Source organism: Mandrillus leucophaeus, unplaced genomic scaffold (assembly GCF_000951045.1).
Source record: "Mandrillus leucophaeus isolate KB7577 unplaced genomic scaffold, Mleu.le_1.0 Scaffold512, whole genome shotgun sequence".
Lineage (NCBI taxonomy): Eukaryota > Metazoa > Chordata > Mammalia > Primates > Cercopithecidae > Mandrillus > Mandrillus leucophaeus.
The window spans coordinates 641,485-660,849 of NW_012105498.1; the positions used below are offsets into that span (position 1 = coordinate 641,485).

Sequence of the window (19,365 nt, forward strand, 5' to 3'; positions counted from 1 at the left end):
ATAAAACGAAAGTCACACCAAAAGGAGAAAAGAGACAAGGCAGCCTCTGTTATTTCACAGAATAACAGAACGGGAATCTGATGGAAAGGAGGTCCTGATTTCACTTGCCACTGATCTAAAAGAAATAGGCATCCTAGGATCTCATGTCTCTGGGAATTATTTTATTTCAACTAACTTACTTAGATTCTTAACATTCCTAAGGAAATAATCAGAAATAAGAAATGCAGTAACAACGTAATTGGTTTCATATCTTTACTTTAAATTCATATACCAGTTCAACAAACATTTACTGAGACCTCCTGATACCAAGCATCATGCCAGATGTTGGCATTGGGGATAAGACATAATTCATTCCCCACTTTAAGGTAGTTCACAACTAGTTTTTTGGTAAAAAGTTGACATTTTCTCGTCACAGCACTGACACGTTGAAAAGGGGCATTTCTTTCTTTCACATATCTTTTGAAATTAAGTTTTGTTCATGGATTTCAGCATTATAAAAGGCGATAGAAAATATAGTCAGGGAAGCAAGCTAACAGGCTATATACTATTTTTAACTCTCACAAATAAAAGAAAATGGTAGAACAGGAAAGCTAAACTAAAATGTAGCTACAACTTTACCTTTTCCCATCCTTATTTGTATATTTTTTTCTCATTTGCATTGGCTTTGTTTAGGTTTTATTCATTCATTCATTTAACAGATGTTTATCACCTTCTATATGTCCTGGACACTGACAATATAACACTAAACATAGAAAAATTCCTGCCCTTGCTTTTACCTTCTAGAGACCATAATCAAAATAAACTGTACACAGTAACATTCTTATCCCTGTTTCCCTTATATCCTTGTTCACTCTAGAAATAAGTTGAGATTTTAAAAACAAAACAAAGCAAAACAAAAAACAAAAAACTTGCAAAATTCAATTCTCTGGGATGTTCAGGCAGTCCATGAAAAATAAAATAAAATAATTCAATTATCCAAAAATTGTACATTATCCTTTTCATTTGTAATTCTTGAAGGCTGAATATGCAGACTTATTGGATATCTGTATTTAATTCTTTTATGAACTTTCTATTCATGTACTTTTGCTATTTTTCTATTATTAGTGAGTTAATTTTTTTGTTATTTTTAATAGAACTTTACAATTAAGAACAGTAATGCTTGGTCATATATATTGCAAAACATTTCTTCCAAGTTATCATAATAAAAGTCAAATTGAGCACTGGAATTTCATGAATCTGCACATACCGTGTTATTACAAAACCAGATGATGTCCCCTTCATTACCAGTGTAGAAAAGTATCGATCCACCATTTTTCTTCCAGTATTTATCAGCTACTAGGTACCGCTGATTAAAAGTTTTCACAGTATTAAATCCAAAATGATCAACCTGTGATAAAAACAAAATAAACAAAACATATTTCAAAGGAAAGTAATAAAATGAGATCAACACAAAGGTAATTAATTCTTCCATTAAAATCAATCTATACTACAAAAATAATCAGAAGAAATTTTAAACTTCATTGTTTTATTATTAATAGTAATATTGATAATATTATTTTGAAATCATTTTCTTTGTATTATAAAATAAAGCAATGTTTGCTATTGGTAGTCAAGATTTTCAATGTGAAAGAAAAAATACAATTATAAAGTCAAGTAGCTACTTAAAAACATAATGTTAAAATTGAATCGTTAATACAATGTGAACCCTTTTTTAATTTTTTAATGCATTTTTTAATTGGCAAATAAAATTTTACATATGGTGTATATAACATGATGTTCTGAAATATGTATACACTGTAGAATGGCCAAATTGAGCTAATTAACATAAGCATTACCTCACATATTTATCATTTTCTGTGGTAAGAACACTTAAAATCTACTCCCTTAACAATTTTTAAGTATATAATACATCCTATTATTTTTCAAAATACAGTTTTCCCCTACTATCTGAATTTTCATTATACACAGTTTCAATATTAAAAATTCATGAACTAAGTAGACTACTGAAAAGGTCCATAAACCTTGTCATCCCAGCACACCACAGACATTCTAAGTTATAAGATTTTCATGTCTATACCATTCCCACCAAAAGAAACTAGGGCTTATTAGTGAAGTGGCTGAGTGACATTTGGGACAAGAAAGCTGCAAGATAAGCCTATGCGTTTTGCTATGCAAGGAAGCAAGAAAGTGCTCAGAATTAATGGAGAGTTACATTTAAAGAACGTAGGAACCAACTACAAGGGACTATCACTGGCAATCGTTTTAATAAATTGAATGTAAAACAAAAACAAATTAAACATAAAGAGAATAATCACTGTAGTTAATTGAAACATTCAATTCATGAAACTCCATTCATCCACAAAAATATTTTTAAAAAGGAAAGAAAGGAAAAAGTTCATTTGCCACCATTGAAGTTGTCTATTAAATCAACTCCTTACTTTGAAATTGGGAATTAAAAAGTAAAAAATTCAACATTTAACCTGCCTGTCCAACAGAACTGTATTTGATGGCAGCGAATAGTCCCAGTTAATAAAGAAGAGCTGTGTTTAGTCAAATGTCAGCTAATGTAGAAGGAATGACAGAGTTAGAATAATGACAGTTCTGTAAATTTACGGATTCAGGCAAGAATTACCAATTGGTGTTAAAAGCATTAGGAAAACAGATAATATGAAAATGAACATTCATATAGTATCAAAGTAATACCATAGAGAATACTCTCTTGTCACAAGGGGAAAACATAACTACAATAGAAGGATCAGGCTGTCATCACTTTAATCTAGTAATCAATTTTGTTAGCATCATCAATGGTAGAGCAGGCAAGGATTATGTATCTCCTCATGTGGCACAACTTGAAGCCCATATCACCTATGATGTGTTCCTGCCAAAAATGTTCCATTTTATCTTAATCCAGCCTTTAGATCTAATTTCCAGGTTCCAGGAAATATAAAGGTAAAAGAGCAAGTTGAAGATACTTTAAACGGACAACAGATACTGAAGGCAGGACATTTTACAAGACAATTGACAAGGCAATATCATGAGAAAGCACTATTTTAGATTAAATGAATTTTAAGGAACATAATAACCAGACATAATACATGACCCTGGATTGGATCCTAGTTTGAACAAACAATATTAAATAAAGATGTAGAGACAAATGTGTAATTTTAATACGGACTAGTTATTAAATGATACAGGTTGAGCATCCCTAATCCAAAACTCCAAAATCCAAATGCTCCAAATCTGAAACTTTTGAGCACCAACATGATACTCAAGGGAAAGGCTCATTAGAGCATTTCAAATTTTGGATTTTCAGATTAGTTATATTCAATCAGTAACTATAATATGACTATTACATAATCAAAAAAAAAAAATCCAAAATCTGAAATGCTTCTGGTCCTAAGCATTTCAGAGAACAAATACTCAATTTGTACTAAAGACTCGTTGATTTTGTCAAAAATGATCATATTGTTTTGGCTACATAAGAAAATGATTTCTTAAACTGAACTTTAAATATATTTTTGAGATTTTTTTTACCCTTTGAGATTTTTTAACTTAATATTTAAAATGTAATTATCAAATACTACAACATGGTAAGATTCATGTACAACTATCTGAATTTACAGAGTTACCCTGCAGTACAGTCTCACTGAGCCTTTAGCATCATGGGGGCTGAATTCCTCAGTGCTTTGGAAGGACAGAAATGAGAATGCAGCACCAAGTCTGGATCAGACATATGCTGTTCCAGTGCTGCTCCAGTCTCCCAGGAACAGTGCTTAGTTCTGACCTAAACCAGACTGTAAACCCTGTAAGACTTGCCTAGGTCATTCTAAAACAGATGAGACATCCTGCACCCAGCTCTATCTACATACACAGTTACCATTCACACCACAGGTTCCAAAACGCAAGTGTCTCAAAACTTTACCTAACTGCATACTTCCTGGTATCTATGATCATCACCATATGTAGTCCTAAAACATAATATTCTGATCTAAAGACTGTCTACTTTTCAGGAAAATAAGCAGTTTTTATGGACTAGGTATGTAATAATGATGTCCATGTGCTATAAACCCTTCCATTATACATGTTAATTTACTCAATCTTTCACTCAACAAGAATCTATTGAACTCCTATTCTGGGCCAAGTACTAAGCTAAGCAGTGGGATAAAGAGTTGGCTGAGCTACAGTCCCTGAATTTAACTTAAACTAACTCAACTATATCCACTCAGCCTAAAAATGAAAGGGCAAGAAAGGCAGACAGACAGTGAAAGGAAGACGGACAAGTGATTCCACCCGCTTCCATTCAGTTAGTACAGTAGTTCTCCATGTGAGGTCCCCGGACCAGCAGTATCAGCTTCACCTGGGAACTTGTTGGAACTGCAATCACAGAAACCGTGGGGGTAAAACCCAGTAAACTGTGCTTTAACAAGCCCTACAGGTGATTCTGTAAAGTTTTGAAAACGACTGAGTTAGCATAAGCACCAAAATAAGACATTAATTTGTTATTCCTTCTCTCGTTCTAGGTTTTAGAATAGCTAAAATACTGTAAGCATCTCACCATGCTGAATGAGACTCTGGTGTCTAAAGATTTGAATTACCACTGAACATACCCCCAAATATAAGCTAACTGTATCATTTGAAACTCAATATGAGAAACCACCACAGGATCACCTTTTGAAGCTCAGCAGGTTTCAACAGGGGAGGAAAAACTGACTGTGTTGGACTTAAAGAAAGGAAGCTCATGGCTCTCTAACAAGACGCCTTCCCATGAGATTCTTAAAGATAATTTTGCCCTAATGATTTTCACCTCACCCACTGACTACAGAACTGAGTCTTCATGTAAACTGAGCTATTGCTGTAGCCTTTAAAAGCGTCCCACAAAGAAAAACATTAATAATCCAGTCTAAAATTTTCAAATTTGAAAACATGGGTGTTTGTGTATGTCATGCTAAATATAACTGATAAAAAGTTCTTGCCAGAGAAACACTTCCATCTAGAATCACAAGGGCCACAAGAACTTCAGAACCAGAGAAGGCCAAATTCCCTTGTGTGGCCGTGCCCAAGGTACTCCTGCTCCTAGCAATAGCCTTGATTGTTAAGACTGGGGAAAAGAGAGAGGAACCCTGGCAAGAAAGCAGACTTGGGAGTTAACAGACCTGAACTTGAATCTCTTCTAACTGTGAAGCCTCGGGCAAATCACTTAACCTCTCTGAACCTTAGTGTCTTCCTGTATAAAATAAGGATAACCACGTATAATTCAAAGGATTGCTGTGAGGATAGGGAAAATGTACCTAAAGTACTAGGCGTAGTTCCTGATATATACATGCTTAAAAGATGTTAGTTCTCTCCATCCCATCTGCACACCAATCCTAAGCACAGAGTACTTAGATGGGAGACAGATTAAGTTCTTCACAGAATTACAGGACCTTAGAATGTCAAAATCTCCCATTTTTTGAGTGCTTCACCTAGGTACTAAACAACTGGAAATATGTAGTGAAATGTCCTTTGCACAACATGAATTTACAGATTTTCCTTGGCTCCTTCCTATCATCAAGGATATCAACTTCTGGCTAGATAACTAGATAGTTTTCAATACCTAATGGCCAGGCACACTAGGGGCAGTATGCCCTCTGCTGTTGAGAAGTGGGACCCACATGCCACTTCCTGTTCTGGGCTCCTGAATAAAGATTTTATGAATCACAACACGAAAAGGTGACAAGGGCCTTAGAAACTATTCCATCTGTGTTTCTCAACTGAAGAAATTAGGCTCAAAGAGGTCACGTGACTTGGCCATGGTCACAAGGCAGAGGCAGAGCTAGAACTTTATTTTTGCAATTTGGTTTATTGAGCCAATTAAAATAAATAATAGCACTGTAAAGACAACACAGTATGGCTTCAGAAAGGAAACAAACCTCTCTAGTCATGCACAGCAGTTCTTTCTAGCATATGGCTCAAGAAATTTCATTTTCTTCTTTTTTAAAATTTTTTTTATGGTCCAAGAAATTTCAAAACATGCTTTCCCACTTACCATGTGGAGGAGAAATAGATCTGTGAGAATGGGTAGGCAAGAAGAAAAGAGATCATTCTTCAAATGATGTTTATTATACAAAAGTAATTATTTGGACTTTAAAACCATTCAAGAATAAAGTTCGCATACAGAAAAATCAGTAGCAACATTACATCTGTTAGTTTTGCTGGCAACTTGGGGACAGCATGTGTGGAAGAGGTGGGGATGGGAGGGAATAACACAGAGCACCTACCACGTGTCTGCCACAGCGCTGTTGCTTTACACATACCCCTTCACCATCTCGGCAGTTACCGTCTGGGGCACTTTCATCACCCAGTTTTAAAATAAGAAGGCTGATGCTCAGAGAGGTCAGATAGCTTGCCCAAGGGAATGTAACTAATAATTAGGAATCAAATGTAATTCTTTTCAGGTGCTTTTAACCCCTACCCAATCCCACCTCCAAGAAAACCCAGATCTTTATACTCATTGCATTATAACATGCTAATGCAGATAAAGCTGACTTTAAACTTCAACCCTCAGTAGGGGACACTCGCAGTGAGTATCTTTCTCCTAAATTTGCAAAAAGAAGGACAAATCTCCCAGCCATTTACTAACAGTTACATTGCAGAATATGTGGAATGTTGGTCTTTTCACTGACCTGACAATAATTGTTACTACACTACTATTGCTAACTCCATTAGGCACTGATAAAACCAAAATCACATTGGCTCCTTCTCGGCAGCCTTCGGTTTTAGAAAATTCAGTATGCAGTTGAATTCATTCAGGCACCCAGATGTCTAATAACAGTTAACTAAAATTTTACTCAACATACAAAAAGTATACCCAGAGATATACATGACCAAAAAATTAACTAATGCCTCCAATAAATCAAAGCACCTTAAAGGAGTTTTTCACGTGCTCTGGTTTTCAACTCTAATGCAGAGATGCTAAAATAAAATAAGACCTTCTTTCTCCCATTTGACGTGTGTGTCCTATATTAATTTGGGGATTGTGGGGTTACATTCCATTAGAGTTCTTAAATGGAGACTGACAACTTTCTGGGCATGCTTGATATCCCCTGAAAGGATAGACACCTTTATGTTAGAAGAACACAGGTTCCCAAAGAAGGACTAAAAGGTGGCAGGAAGGTGGAGTTTAGACAAGCCCTAGATCTACAGTTGGAGAAGGATGGATGTCTAGGAGTGGGTTCCTACTAAGTTGTCCCTCACACATGGGCACCCTAGAGCTAGGACAAGATCAGAGAGCAAGCCACATCCTATGATTCAGATCTCTGGCTCTTGGATGACTCCTGGTTTATTTCTTCTTTATTATGTCAAGGCCTTTCAAAAACCCTGCTTAAATATTCTAGCTTTACTCATCCATACAATGAGGATACCAGAAAGTACTGGAGATTAAATTTGACTTAAAGAAGTAAAAGGGAAACAGTATCCCCCAGAAAGTGTGGTGGTGGCAAAGGAAATGCTAACAAGTCCCTCCAAGAGGAAGGTGAGTCCAAGAAGGAACTGTCCTCCCTTCCCACAAAGATGCTCTCGTCATTGCCAACCTTAACGGGTCGAGCTTCCATCTTAACAAAAAGGGTGGAAGTCCTTGCCGACATATCTTTCAAAGGCAATCATCTTTGTACGTTATAAGACACTGCTCCTCTTTACACGCCCTTCTATAAGTGTTAACCAGGAGAGAGAACTGCATTCCCTGACTCCTATGCTTTTTTTTTTCTAACATGCCTCTAATCTTAAAAATGAGACTCTTAGAAATAAATTTATTTAAAGAGAAAATGGTAAATGAGAAAGGGAAGAAAACAAATGATAATGGGAGAATCCATCATGGGGAAAATTTGGTGCCCCAGCCTCCTATACTCAGATAGTTTGAAAGGCAAAAACACAATAGCTACCGCAGTGCCCTTGTACATGGCAGATACTTTATAGATAATTGTTTTTATTTTATTTTATTTTTTGAGCCAGAGTCTTGCTCTGTCGTCCAGGCTGGAGTGCAGCGGCATGATCTCAGCTCTCTGCAACCCCCGCCTCCTGGGTTCAAGTAATTCTCCTGCCTCAGCCTTGCTAGTGGCTGGGATTACAGGTGTCCACCACCACACCCGGCTAATTTTTGTATGTTTAGCAGAGACAGGGTTTCACTATGTTGGCCAGGCTGGTCTCGAACTCCTGACCTCAAGTGATCCGCCTGCCTCAGCCTCCCAAAGTGCTGGGATTACAGGCATGAACCACTGTGCCCAGCCATAGATAATTGTTCAATTGATGCAGTTCAAACCTTCTAAGTAAGTGGTTCTTGTGTTTCTGATTACGAGGTTCCCTTGTTAATGTTAAAATTATCATAGATGTGTTATATATTAGTAACCAGTGCTTGAGAAAATATGAGAAACTATTATAAATTCAATAATGGTATAAATAAATATCACAACAGCATCTATCTACGTGAAAAAAAAAATGTGCTCAGTAACCAAATGGGGAGGGAAAACACCCTCTCGAAAAATTTTGCAGTGCTTAATAACCTTTCCTTCCTCAAACCAAGAACTCTGCGCCCCAGAGGCGGAATCGCTAAGTCATCAAAATGCTGTGAAACCAAAACACTCTTTGCTTTACTGCTAAAACAGAGGTGAAAATATCCTGCCCTTGAGAATACCTAAAATGCTCCAGTAAATCAAGAAATAACATGTTGTATCAAATAACAGTTAAGTGTTTCATTAGAGAGAGATTCTATCTGTTGGCCAAACAGCTCTGTGAAAGCACCACATAATCAATGCCTTCCCATGGCTCAGGAAGCTTTGTACTAAGAGAATTAGCTGGCCACAGCTCAAGCTCCCAAATTAGAGAAAAAGTGCTGTTGTAATCAAGTACTGCATATAAATTTTAGGAAATGTTACACCACTAGAGGGCGCCCTTATATAAGTAGTAAAGTCGGAAAGACCATTAGGGTTTTTTTGTTTGTTCTTTAAGAGACCGGGTCTCCCTCTGTGGCCCAGGCAAAGTGGAGTGGTCCGATCACAGCTCACTGCAGCCTCGAACTCCTGGGCTCAGGCGATCCTCCTTCCTAGGCTCAAGAGTGGCTGGAACTAAAGGCGCACACCACCACACCTGGTTCGTTATGTTTTAAATTAAGTTTCGTAAAATCTTAGGACAGAAAGGGAACTTAGATCTCAAGTCCAAACTCTTGGATAAAAAACAGACAAGGAGATGCCAGTTATTTTGAATCTTTCTTTTCTAAATAAATATATGTTCACATAATTGAAACATAGCAATCATCTCCCTTCTTTTTAAAGTCAGGATTCAAAATCTGTGCTGTCAGAAACCAGGATATTGGTTACCATTGCAGGGGAAAAGTGACTGTAAAAGAAAATAAGAGGATTCTGGAGTTAGGATAATGCATTGTTCTGTATGTATAATAAGATAATTCAAAAGCACATTGATAAACATTTAAAATCTCATTGAAGATATATATTATTTTACAAGGTACATGTTTATATTTCTATTTCACTATATAGTCATATGTAAATTATATTGCACTAAATCACATTAATATTAAATTTTTCCTTCATTTAAAAATACTTAATGAGTACTCACTAAAAGGCAGGTATTAAGAAAAAAAACTAAGATACAATTCCATTTCTCAAGTTCTGGGGAATCTAAGAGAAATGATTCATGTGCTAGTAAACAACCAAGCAGTGGTGTGGTTAAGTTCTGTATACAAAGCGCTGTGGGAGCTCAGAAGCCAAAGCCACCACTCTGCGCGTGGAAATTACAGAGGGCTGCACCAAGGAGGTAATATCTGAGGTGAACTTTGACACAGAGAAGAATTTTTTTTTTCAGGTACAAAAGAGCATTTCAAGCAAAGGAAGAAAAACATGTGCTATGGTGAGCTATACAGAATGAGCATAAATTAGGAGTTGCTGTTTTATGGCAAGACGTTTATGAGGGGAAAACATGGGAGATGAGATTAGACTCACTGGGTGCCACGGTGGCTCACACCTGTAATCCCAGCGCTTTGGGAGGCTGAGGTGGGAGGATCAAATTGAGGCCAGGAGTTTGAGACCAGCCTGGCCAACATGCAAAACCTCTTCTCTATAAAAACACAAAAAAATTAGCCGGGTGTGGTGATGCATGCCTATAATCCCAGCTACTTGGGAGTCTGAGGCCTGAGAATCACTTGAACCTGGGAGGCAGAGGTTGCAGTAAGCCAAGATCACACCACTGCATTCCCACTTGGGTGACAGAGCAAGACTCTGTCTCAAAAAAAAAAATAAATAAAATAAAAAAGGAAAAAGAAAAACCTAGGCCAGGCTCACTGGCTCACACCTGTAATTCCAATACTTCAGGAGGCCAAGGCAGTAGGATCACTTGAGCCCAGGAGTTCAAGACCAGCCTGGGCAACATAGCAAGACCCTGTCTCTACAAAAAATAAAAATATTAGCTGGGTGTGGTGGTACATGCCTGTAGTCCTAGCTACTCAGGATGCTGAGATCAGAGGATCCCTTGAGCCCAGAAGTTTGAGGTTACAGTGAACTATGATCATGCCACTGCACTCCAGCCTGGGTGACAGAGCGAGACCCCATCTCAAAAAAAGAAGAAGAAAGAAGAAAGAAAAAAGAAGAAGAAGAAGAGAAGAAGGAAGAAGAAGAAGAGAAAGAAGGAAGAAAGGAAGGAAGGAAAGAAAAAAAGCAGTACAGAGAGACAGAAGAAAGAGAAGGGAAGGGAAAGGAGGAAGGAAAGAAGGAAGAAAGAGAGGAAGGGAGGGAGAAAGGGAGGAAAGAAACCTAGCTGAAATCCAAGATTGTTTCTCTAAACCAACAGTGAATGAAAAACATCCATTGGAAATAGACTCAACTAGGCAGGGACTTTTTTCTGTTTTGTCCAGTGACTGGAATAAAGCCAGGCATGTAGTAGAAGACCAGTGAATATATAGAGAGTAAATGAATGCATGCATGTATCGTGGCTGTGCAGTTGGTATACAAACAAAACTGAGAATGGAAAGCAAAGTTCCCAAGAAGGTCAAGTTTGTGCAGGTTCATTTATTGGGTGGGTCTGTTCCCAGCTTTGGAAGAGTTGCACAACACTGTAGTTGGATGTGCCTTTTGCCCCGTGGCAAATCACATGCCTAAGGGAGAACCCAAGCCTTAAATCTAAGGGCAACGCACAACAGTTTGGTCTGCTGAGGAAGTAGGAAATGCATGCCTACTGCTGGGTGGAGAAACAGTTATAAATAACTACAAATAATACAGACAGAAGGCCATCTTTGCAGGGGGTGCAAGAGAAGGGCTAATCAGCATTTTACCAAAGTATATTACCTAAAACATAATTAATCTTGGTGACAGGGTTATAAGTTAAAGTTTTTAAGACTGGAAAGGACTTTAAAGTCATGGCTGTCAGCCAGGACACAATAACTTTACCTGAGAAACAGCTTTCTGTAAAATGTACAACATAGTAGCTCGTTCAGCAGCATACTAGTGTTTGGTGAACCCACATGTGCTGCAAAATGTTGATTTGATCAATGTGTAAAATATGTGTTTCCAACAACAGAGTTTTAAGGAAGAAACAGGGGAGAGGTGTAATGCCCTAGGACAAAAAGTAACTGGAGGGAATAGTTGAGACTATAAGTAAGTGAGGGATATGTGATGCAGCCAGATCCCAAGGAGGGAATGGGGTCAATAGCACCAACAGAAGGATCTGACTTGGGCCGAACAAGGAACCGCTTCTCCACTGGGAAACAGATGGATGCAGGAGTTATCTTTCTAATTATCGAGTGAGGAAACTAAAAGGGTTCTAGTTAAAATGCCTGTCATATAACACCTTAGTTTTTAGTCAACGAAGTAAAGAGACAAGGTAATCTATTAAAAGAGATAGTAAAAGAGAGCCCAGGATGGCAATGATTTAAAGACAGGTAAAAGTGCAGCATGGAAGAAAAAACTGATGCCTAAGACTCCATAAAGTTCCTGAGGTTAGAGACTGAATTGGTAGGCACAATAATCTGCCTATGTATGGGCTTGCTTAGCAGATATTCACAACCCAGGAGCAGGAGCAGAGAAGTTTGATGGTTGGATAAAACCAGGATGAGAATGTCATAAAGGGGTTGTGAGAGAGGACAGGGGGCAAGAGAATTAAGGTCATTCCTGTCTTCATGCAGCCTGAATATACCCAGAGCTATGAGGTCCTGTCCACCACAGACAAATGCTGCCATAATCTGTTAGCTGGTTTGCAAGGTAATCTAAACTATGCTGTATTTATTCTATTTTAAGGAGTAAATAATCTTGCCAGAACTCATATATATGATATATAAGCATTTCAATAATAATCTTATAAAAATAATGTAAGGCTGCATATCATCAAGGCCTTACAAGTTTATATTCTTCTGTTTTGCTAAACATAAGATGATGTGTTACTGTTTTTCTTCCTTTATAATCTACTGTTCTAAATCTTTTTCTTTTTTTTTTTTTTTTTTTTTTTTGAGACAGAATCTGACTCTGTCACCCAGGCTGGAGTGCCGTGGCATGATTTGGCTCCTGCAACCTTCACCTCCTGGGTTCAAGCGATTCTCCTGCCTCAGCCTCCCGAGTAGCTGGGACTATGGGTGTGCCCTGCCATGCCCAGCTACTTTTTGTATTTTTAGTAGACACGGGGTTTTGCCATGTTGCCCAGGCTGGTCTTGAACTCCTGACCTCAAGTGATCCACCCGCCTGGGCCTCCCAAAGTGCTGGGATTATAGGCATAAGCCATTGCACCTGGCCTGTTCTGAATGTTTCTTCTCTACATGCAAAATGTTCTCCTGATACCACTGATATAACTACATCACATCTTCTGAGAGATAGAGGCTGGTATCTGATAGTATAATGTAAAAGGACAAAGACCCTTCAACCTCCAAAAAAGGGCAAAAATCACATTTCTCATGAACAGGAGTTCAGACCTGTGATCTATGTAACTCACAATCCAATCTTGCATACTACCTCTCCTGCAAAGAGCTGTGATGACCTCACAAATCTTCTGTTCTCCAACTGAGCAACCCCAGTTCTTACTATTTCCCATATAACACTATATTCTAAAGTCCTCCCAACCCTGCTCACACTCTGGATTAATTAACATTCCCTCTTACAGATGGTGTGCCCAGAGCTGAGTACAATATGTAACATGTGGTCTAATAAAGTGCCTTGCTCATCACTGGCCAGGAATAAATAACCAGTGAGTGTGTTTATAGACCTTATCCATGGTTTTGCTTTCTGCAGTTTCAGTTACCCATGGTCAACCATCGTCAGAAAATAGGTGAGTACAGTACAACAAGATATTTTGAGAGAGAGAAAGAGACTGCGTGTTCCCATAATGTGTCATAATTGTTTATTATTCATTAAAATGAATCTCTTATTAATCTCTTATTGTGCCTAATTTATAAATAAAACTTTATCATAGGTATGTATGTATAGGAAAAAAACATAGTATATATAGTGTTCAGTACTAACCAACGTCTCTGGCATCCACTGGGGGTCTTGGAACTTATCCCCCATGAAGAAGGGAGAACTACTATATAGCTCCAATAACACAGCCTACTTTTAATTGAAAGTCATGTAGGTATACTGGGTTGAATAGCATCCCCCCAAAATTTATGTCCTTCCTAGAACCTCAGAATGTGACTTTATTTAGAAATAGGATCATTGCAGATGTCACTAGTTAAGATGAGGTCCATGCTGGAGAGGGGTGGGCCCTTAATCCAATATGACTGGTGTTCGTGTAAGAAAAGAAGAGACAAAGAGGCACAGAGAGAAGAATGCCATATTAAGACACAGATGCACAAAAGCAAGATGGCCCACGTGACAATGGAAGCAGAGATTGGAATCAAGCAGCTTCCAGCAAAAGAATGCCAAGGACTGCCAACAGCCAGCAGAAGCTTAGCAAAGGACACAGACCAGACTCTTCCTCGGAGCCCGGATCAGGCTCTCCCTCGGAGTCCCCAAGAAGTAACTAATCCTGCTGACACCCTGACTTTGGACTTCAGGTCTCTGGAAGTGAGAGGATAAATTTCTGTTGTTTTAAGCCTCATAGTTTGTGATACTCTGCAGCCCAAAGCAACTAATACAGAAGGTGTCTCTATGGAGGTGGCAACGGAACTGAAGCCTGAAGGAGGCAGACAAGGAAAGAACTCTAGAAAGAAGAAACAGAAAATACAAAGAGCTAGAGGCCAGAAAGAGCTTAATATGGAAACAATAAGACCAGTGGTGAACAAGACAGAGAATGGTAGTGGATGAGGCTTAGAGCTAAGCGGGCTATGATAGGGAGTCTGAAAGTCTGAACTTAAGGGCAATACGAAGCCTTCAAGAGTTTTAAAACTTATTCTGATTTAAAAAAAAAAAAAAAAAGATCAGTTTACCTGTTCTGTGGAAGATGGCCTAGAGGAAATTTTTTAAAAAGAAAAAAGAAAGAAAGTGAGAAGAAAGCAGAAGGCTATTGAAAGGTTCACATGGCACATGATTATGAGAACAAGTCAGGCTTCAAGCCAAGGTAGGTCGCTCTTAAATTGCTACATATTCAACATATATAATAATGTTTACTCTCCAAAGTCGTAATACACCCAAGAAAGATCTCAATGAAGAAGGACTCAATATATGACATCAGCAGTATTCGTTTAACAACAATCAACAAAAGGAAGTCTTTTGAACAGTTGTAGTCACCACCATAGCCCATGTATAACAGATTCTGCACTGGTCCTGACTATGGGCATTGTAAACACTAAACACCCCACTAAATTAGCAAAAGAGTTCCAAGGCCATCAGGCTCCCCCCAACATTTAATAGAAGTCAATAAAGCATATTCTATTGCTACCCTTTTCTCCAAAACCTATTAAAGAAATTGATAGAAGGTAATAAACTAATTGTTCTCAAACGTTTCGGTCCTGTTCCACCCTGGTGAGTTAAAAGACATCAACCAGCCACAATCTTCACTGGTTACCTCTGATGAATTAATAAACTACATTTTTAAAAAATAAAAAGCACATACAAACACAGTATTACAACATAATGCTAAAATACAACTCTTCCCCCTCCATGGAGAATCTTCTGTGAATGATACTGTGAGAACCACTGAAACAGAAAACTTACAACCTCTTTTCAGAGACTGCTTTAAAATAATTTTTTTATCACATTGAAAAATACATGATATTAAAGCACTCTGGAAAATTAAACTTTACAAAATCCCCACATGAATAGCATCCACAAAAGGAAGCAGCTGAGGAAAGTAATGTCTAAGTTTTTTCCTCCTGGAAACTCCAACATCAAATTTGCAGTCCTGATTTCACTATAAAATGTCCTCCAGGGACTTTTTATCATTATCTTAAAGACACACTCTACAGACTACTCATTGTTTTGCACATTCATCCGGTCTAAATGATAATGGCGCTGTAAAAAAGATAAAGGAAGGGAAAAGGATATCCTCAGCAGAAACCAAAAAGCTCAGAACAATAACAGCAAGTTCAAATGTAACCAAGTGGCTTCCTTTGATTACTTTCAGGTGGTTTTGCCACCACATCACCAGATAATCAGCAACTTCCCAGAGCTGGTAGGATGTGTAAGTATTTCTTGAGTGCCTACCATGGGATAAGTACTAGAGTTACAACAGTGAACAAGCTAGATATGGTCACTGCCCTCACAGGGCTTATAGTCTGGTGACAGACAACAAGAAACAGAAAACAAACAAGCAAACACACAAATAAGAACTTAGAAACTAATTGTACAGGTTTTACCTGGGTGTGGTGGCTCACACCTGTGATCCCAGGACTTTGGGAGGCCAAGGCTGGCAGATCACTTGAGCCAAGGAGTTCGAGACCAGCCTGGGAAACGTGGCAAAACCCCGTCTCTTCAAAAAATATAAAAATTAGCATGGCATAATGGCATGCACCTGTGCTACTAGGCACTCAGGAGGATGAAGTGGGAAGATCACCTGAGCCCAGGAGGTCGCGGCTGCAATGAGCTGTGATCACGCCACTGGGCTCCAGCCTGGGCAACAGAGTGAGATCCTGTTTCAAAAAAAAAAAAGAAAGAAAGAAAAAAAGGAAACTAGTTGTACAGGTTTTATTTTGATAGAGAATAACAGAGGCAGATCGACTTTTAATAGAGTGGTCAGAAAAGAAGTCTTGGAGCAGGCAATAGTTAAGCCTTTAATCCACACAGCTGTCTACCCTGTGAAAGGTCCTGGGGGTTCTATTCAACGCCACTCCCTTCATGAAGCATTCCTGCCTTCTTCGTGCTTTCAGGGTATTTTAGCTATATTATAATCTTTTCAAATGTAGCCTTGCACTGTAGTTATTTATACATGCATGTCTTATAACCTTCATACTACTATAAACTGTAAAACTGTAAAAAACCCAGATAAAAAAAGTTAGAATCTATTGAACACACCACGTATGTTATTTCCTCCTGCCCCTGTGAATAGTGTAAGGGCTGAACTAGGGCTATAGGTAAATAATCTCAACTGTTCTTCAGAGGAACCCCATGGAGTAGAGAGGCTGTGTTTTCCCCCCCATGCCCTACTGCCTCTCCCTTTCTGGCTAATCTCTGTACCCACAAAGCACAAAGCACAATGTGCACAGGCCTTGCTACATCAATGACTCCTGAGTTGAACTGGGAGAAGTGAGATGTGTGATGTGACACCTGAAGACTGAGTGACCTCACCCGAACTTAGACTACACCAGTTAACTCTGCTCTAGGCCTGTGGGGCTACCAGCAAGACTGTTTTCTTTCTATCAGAGGTGTGTTAGCCTCAGGAAATGTGAACAGATACTACAATTATCCAGTTCAAATCCAACTCAACCTTGAAAAGTAGAAAAGTTGTAAACACATAGGCGACTATAATTAATACTGAGACTCCTCAGCAAAGACAAGGCTCTTTCACTGTCCCACCATTTCCTGAGTGCTTACTCTGTGTGCCTGGCTACACTGGATACAAGGATAAAAGCCTTATTTTTTGCTCTCAAGGAGGCCACAGTCTACCAGAGGAGACAAGCAAGCAAAGAAATTATTTCCACACAAGGAATGCACACTATGAATGTGGGTGAGAACAAGGTGATTGTTACAGCAGCAAAGAGGAGACACCACCCAACTAACCAGTGGTACACAAGGCCATAGTGAAGGCAAGCTCAGAGAAGCTGATAATGTCCATCATGGCACCCTGCTCCCCTCTTTTCCAGCTTCATCTTCTACCACATGGCCCTCTCCCACTTCATATTCCAGAAATGCTCTGGACATATGCTTTCTCAAGTCTCCAGGCTTCTCTACATGGACGTCCTCCTGCCCGGAATGCCTTCCTGTCTCGCATCATTACAAAAAAAAACTACTACTTCATCCTCAAAATGTTCATTCAAGTGCTGTCCCCTCTGCAGAGTTTTCTAGGACAACCCCAAGCCCAAAGGAGAATGCTCTTTCTCTGATTCTATGACAGCTTCCAGAACAGTCACCACCACACTGTGCTATCACTGTTTTGAAGATTGGCTCAGCACAGTGAAAACAGCCCAGCTCTATAACCTGAAAGTTCCACGTTGAAATGCTGACTGTGCCACTTTCCAGCTAGGTGATTTCCAGAAAACTCTTTCATATCTCAGTACCTCAGTTGCTTCATCTATAAAAGGGAAAACCAATAACTTACAAGGTTGCAAGGATTCAAGGTGGTGTGTGTACAAGCCCCTGACCACAGCAAAGACTGAAAAAATAATCCCAATGACTGATAACCAACAACAATTTTATATTGTGGTATTAAACAAAAAACACACAAAAGCATATTACAACCATATGTGTATTTTTACATTTGGCACGTGATATGGTTTTGCTATGTCCCCACCCAAATCTCAACTTCAATTGTATCTCCTAGAATTCCCACGTGTTGTGGGAGACACCCAGGGGGAGGTTATTGAATCATGGGGGCCAGTCTTTCTTGTGCTAGTCTCATGATAGTGAATAAGTCTCACAAGATCTGATAGGTTTATCAAGGGTTTCCACTTTTGCTTCTTCCTCATTTTCTCTTGCCACCACCTTGTAAGAAGTGCCTTTCACCTCCTGCCATGATTCTGAGGGCCCTCAGCCCTGTAGATCTGTAAGTCCAATTAAACCTCTTCTTCTTCCCAGTCTTGGGTATGTCTCAATCAGTTGCATGAAAACGAACTAATACAGTAAATTGGTACGAGTAGAGTGGGGCATTGCTGAAAGGATACCTGAAAATGTGAAAGCAACTTTGGAACTGGGTAACAGACAGAGGTTGGAACAGTTTGGAGGGCTGAGGATAAGACAGGAAAATGTGGAAAAGTTTGGAACCTCCTAGAGACTTGTTCAGTGGCTTTGACAAAAATGTTGATAGTGATATGAACAACAAGGTCCAGGCTGAGGTACTCTCAGATGGAGATGAGGAACTTGTTGGGAACTGAAGCAAGGGTGACTCTTGTTATGTTTTAGCAAGAGACTGGTGGCATTTTGCTCCACCCTAGAGATTTGTGGAGCTTTGAACTTGAGAGAGATGATTTAGGGTATCTGGCGGAAGAAATTTCTAAGCAGCAAAGTATTCAAAATGTGACTTGGGTGCTGTTAAAACATTCCATTTTAAAAGGGAAACAGCATAAAAGTTCAGAAAATTTGTAGCCTGATGATGCAGTAGAAAAGAAAAACCTACTTTCTAAGGAGAAATTCAAGCTGACTGCAGAAATTTGCATAAGTAGCAAGGAGCCTGATGTTAATCCCCAAGGCCATGGGGAAAATGTCTCCAGGCCATGTCAGAGACCACAGGGCAGCCCCTCCCATCACAGGCCTGGAGCCCCAGGAGGAAAAAGTGGTTTCATGGGCTGAGCCCAGGGTCCCCATGCTGTGTGCGGCCTAGGGACTGGGTGCCCCATGTCCCAGCCACTCTAGCCATGGCTTAAAGGGGCCAACATAGAGCTCAGGCTGTGACTTCAGAGGGTGGGAGCCCCAAGCCTTAGCAGCTTCCACATGGTGTTGAGCCTGCAGGTGCATAGAAGTCAAGAATTGAGGTTTGGGAACCTCTGTCTAGATTTCAGAAGATGTATGGAAATGCCTGGATGCCCAGGCAAAAGTTTGCTGCAGAGATTGAGCCCTCATGGAGAACCTCTGCTAGGACAGTCTGGAAGGGAATGTGGGGTCAGAGCTCCAACACAAGAGTCTCTACTGGGGCAATGCCTAGTAGAGCTGTGAGATGAGGGCCACCATCCTCCAGACCCCATAATAGTAGACCCATCGACAGCTTGTACTGTGAGCCTGGAAAAGCCACAGACACTCAATGCCAGCCACTGAAAGCAGCTGGGAGGGAGGCTGTAACCTGCAAAGCCACAGGGGTGGAGCTGCCTAAGACCAT

At 39.4% G+C, this 19,365-nt stretch overlaps 1 protein-coding gene across 2 annotated transcripts in view; it reads right to left on the reverse strand.

Moving 5' to 3' along the window:
• PRCP (prolylcarboxypeptidase (angiotensinase C)) overlaps positions 1–19,365 on the reverse strand; it is an 89,651-nt gene that overhangs the window by 41,619 nt on the left and 28,667 nt on the right. For both annotated transcript variants that reach the window (XM_011996410.1, XM_011996409.1), the window contains one exon: positions 1,247–1,387. In XM_011996410.1, the coding sequence (XP_011851800.1) occupies positions 1,247–1,387 (141 nt within the window). The remainder of the gene's footprint in view (positions 1–1,246; positions 1,388–19,365) is intronic.